Source organism: Echinops telfairi, unplaced genomic scaffold (genome assembly GCF_000313985.2).
Source record: "Echinops telfairi isolate 266 unplaced genomic scaffold, ASM31398v2 ScPeMD7_7409;HRSCAF=8447, whole genome shotgun sequence".
Lineage (NCBI taxonomy): Eukaryota > Metazoa > Chordata > Mammalia > Afrosoricida > Tenrecidae > Echinops > Echinops telfairi.
Window position 1 is genome coordinate 17,835,792 of NW_022111309.1, and position 3,287 is coordinate 17,839,078.

Here is a 3,287-nt window from a genome sequence, read left to right on the forward strand (position 1 = left end):
GGTGCAATTCCCACACTGTGTCTCTGGTGTTGTCCCCCGCAGGGCCATGGGTCAGCGAAAGGCATCATGTCTCATAGTGGGGCTGGTCATGTGGTCCTCTCTGTGGACTGGCTGCTCTGAGACTAAATTTTTATGGGAGCAGCCAGGTTCTTTTTTCTCAGCTTTTGCACGTGGAGTAGCTGGTGGGTCCCAGCTGCTGACATTGCAGTTAGCAGCCCAAGGCTTACCTCATAGCAGTTATGGAGGTCCCTGTCTAACATTAAAAACAACAAAACACTGTCATTGAGTTAATTTTGATTGATAGTGACGCTATAGGACAGAGTAGAAAACTGCCCCTGTGGGTTCCTGAGATGGTAACTCTGCAGGAGTAGAAAGCCTCACCTGTCCTCTGGCGAGCAGCTGGTAGTTTGTAACAGCTGACCTTGCAGTCAGCAGTCCAAAGAGTAACCTGCTGTGGCACCAGGGCTAAATCAGGGTCTCCCATTGATTCAATCAGGTTCGACCCGGGTCCCCCTGCCCCCACCCCACTGACAGTTTACATTTCTGCCCCAGATATATTGAATCAGAATCAGAGAAACAAATCCATAGACACTCATATGGGTATAAGAAAGAGCTTTATATACAAGAGCAGCTGAGTATTGAGAAAACATTCTAGCCCAGTCAAGATTAAGTCCATAAGTCTGATATTAATCCATATGTCTGATACCGGTCTATAAAGTCCTCTTCAGACTCATGAAACACATGCAATGACGCTGAATGCACGGAGATCACAGGTCAGTGGGTGGGAAGTCTTATGGATCCAGTGGCATTGTAAGCATCTCAGAGCTGGCAGGGCTCCATGTGGCTTCTCGGCTCCAGAGGTCTGGCTCCATCAGCCCTTCTCCATGTGTCTTCTCCACAGGGATATCTTGTAGGGAGTGAGCAGAGAGAGAATGTGTCTTTCACCTCCAAGGAGGAATACCGGAGTTCCCAGAATCCTTGGAAGGCCATGCCCACACAGAGGCTATCACCTGATTGATAGGCTAGACTCTACACCCTCACTCTTAGTCCTCTCAAATTGACAAGCAATTATATAACTACCATAGTGGGTGAATCAGTTTGAAGGCTTGTGTTTAATACATGAGGTCATTGGTGGTTCAGTGGTGTAATTCTTACCATTTGTGAGAAAGCTGGGTCCCATTCCCAGGAATTATAAATCATGGGGAGCTTGAGCGTTGCTGCTGCCAAACAAGTTTTAGGAGAGCTTACAGACTAACACAGATTAGAAAGGAAGGCCTGGCTGACAATCTGCTCTGAAAATCAGCCAGTTAAAATCCTACATACCACCTGTACCCTATCCTGGGGATGGCATAGGGCTGGGCAGTGCTTGCTCCATTGTGCATCATGTCACCGTGAGGCAGGGGCTAACAATAACAAATAAACTTAAATAAAACTGGCCTGCTGCTAGGAGGCCAGGCAGCCTATCACTATATTAGCAAAAAACAGAGCAGGTTGATTTGAGAAATTCCAAGTTTATTACTGCAAGTGCTTGTAGAATGTAAACCAGTTTCTCCTCTGAGCAGTTTCAGTCCTGCCTCCACAAATTAATAGAGAAGAAAGAGGTTTTGTTTATAAAGATGATAGGAAGATATGAACAGGTATTTTTACAATGTCACAAGATACAACTGCTACTCTAAGAAATGTCAGTTTTGTAGCAATCATTAGGAAATTATCTATCCTTACATTTCTCAGGGCCCATTAGCTTCATGTTCCCTTGTTTACTCCTTCCTGAGTAGGACATCCCACTGTAAAGGAATTTTACTGCAAGGGTGGGTGCTGTTACATTTTGGATTTTTAACAAACTACATCTTATATTGTTCTATCTTTATTATGTACATGTAAAATATATATTGCTAGCATTTTGATTGCCAGAAGGCTAACTCTTTTAACCCTATCAAAATTACTAACGCCCATAAGTATCCTGTAATATTAACCCCCTTGTCAAGCCCATACGATTTTACATGATTCGTTCAACTTCAGACTCTCAAGTGATGTGCTCAAGGTGGTGTGATGTAGGCCTGCTTGGTTACAAAGCCCAATTCCCTGATATTACATTGCTCTCCCCAGGCTGCTGGCAAGTTCAACTCTGCTCCCGTTTTCAGAGGTTGTGAACAATGAAATGACATTGTCTGGTCACTCAGCAAGTCAGCAGATGAAGGTTAGGGGAAGCACGAGGGTCTGCCTGTGAGGTTTCGCTAAGGCAGTGGTTCTTAACCTTCCAGTGCTGCGACCCTTTCAGACAGTTCCTCATGTGGTGACAACCCCCAACCATAAAAGTATATTTGTTGCTACTTCATCACTGTCATTTTGCTACCATTATGAATCATCAGGTAAATATCTGATATACAGGATGCATTTTCATTGTTACAAATTGAACATCATTAAAGCATAGCGATTCATCACAAAACAATGTCATTATACATTGTGAAATATTGATGTCTAATGACAAATGAAATTTTGTCTTGTAGCATGCTGCAGCATAGGGAACAGTCGTCACGCCTGCAGATACGTACTCATCGGTGGGCGTATCTGCATGTGGGCCAATAGAGGAGCGGTGTCTTGGTTCCTAAGACCATGGGAAATATGTTTTCCGATGGTCTTAGGCGACCCCCAGGTTGAGAACCACTGCTCTAAGGTCACTGTGGCAGGGCCCAGGCCAGCACACCCCTCAGCACTTGATGGGAGCTACTGAGAGCAGCCCCCTGAGGAGCCACTTCGGGGTAACCTGACCATTCCCCATGGGGACACTGCCACACTTGCTCGTGGTCAGGCTTCTGGGCACTCGCTAGTTTAGTGGCCTGGGCGGGGGTGTGGGTGTGAGCATGTGAGCGCTTAGCAGCTCCATCCAGATGCGAACTGGCTGCAGGGGCCCCCATTAGAGCCCCTGGAGGAGTCAGGATCCACACCTCCGCAAATGGGCCCGCTTTCCCAGGGCCCCCTGCTCAGATCTTCCCTGGCCTCTGTAGGTTTTGACACCTCTCTGTCAGCTGATGGGGGGCCACCTCGCACCTCCAGGGCGGATAAAAGCTCAGGCTTCGAGGTGTCCGCCAGCTTCCCAGAGCCCACAACCTGGCCATGGCCCAGTCCTCCCCTCCGCCCATCTTCCTCAGCCACGACCCCTGGATCTCCCCCCAGGGCTGGGGCTGGGCCGGCCACTCGGACTCCGCGTCGCCGGCCTCATCCTCCGACTCGTCGGGTGCGTGCCCTGGCTACAGCTCCCGCCGGCGCTCGCAGCCCGCGCCGCCCCG

General features: G+C 48.4%; 1 protein-coding gene across 1 annotated transcript in view; it reads left to right on the plus strand.

Annotated features, from left to right (window-relative positions):
- Positions 1–3,114: 3,114 nt before the first annotated feature.
- MESP2 (mesoderm posterior bHLH transcription factor 2) overlaps positions 3,115–3,287 on the plus strand; it is a 3,327-nt gene continuing 3,154 nt past the window's right edge. The window contains exon 1 of the mRNA XM_004709904.2: positions 3,115–3,276. Coding sequence (XP_004709961.1) covers positions 3,115–3,276 — 162 coding nt within the window. The remainder of the gene's footprint in view (positions 3,277–3,287) is intronic.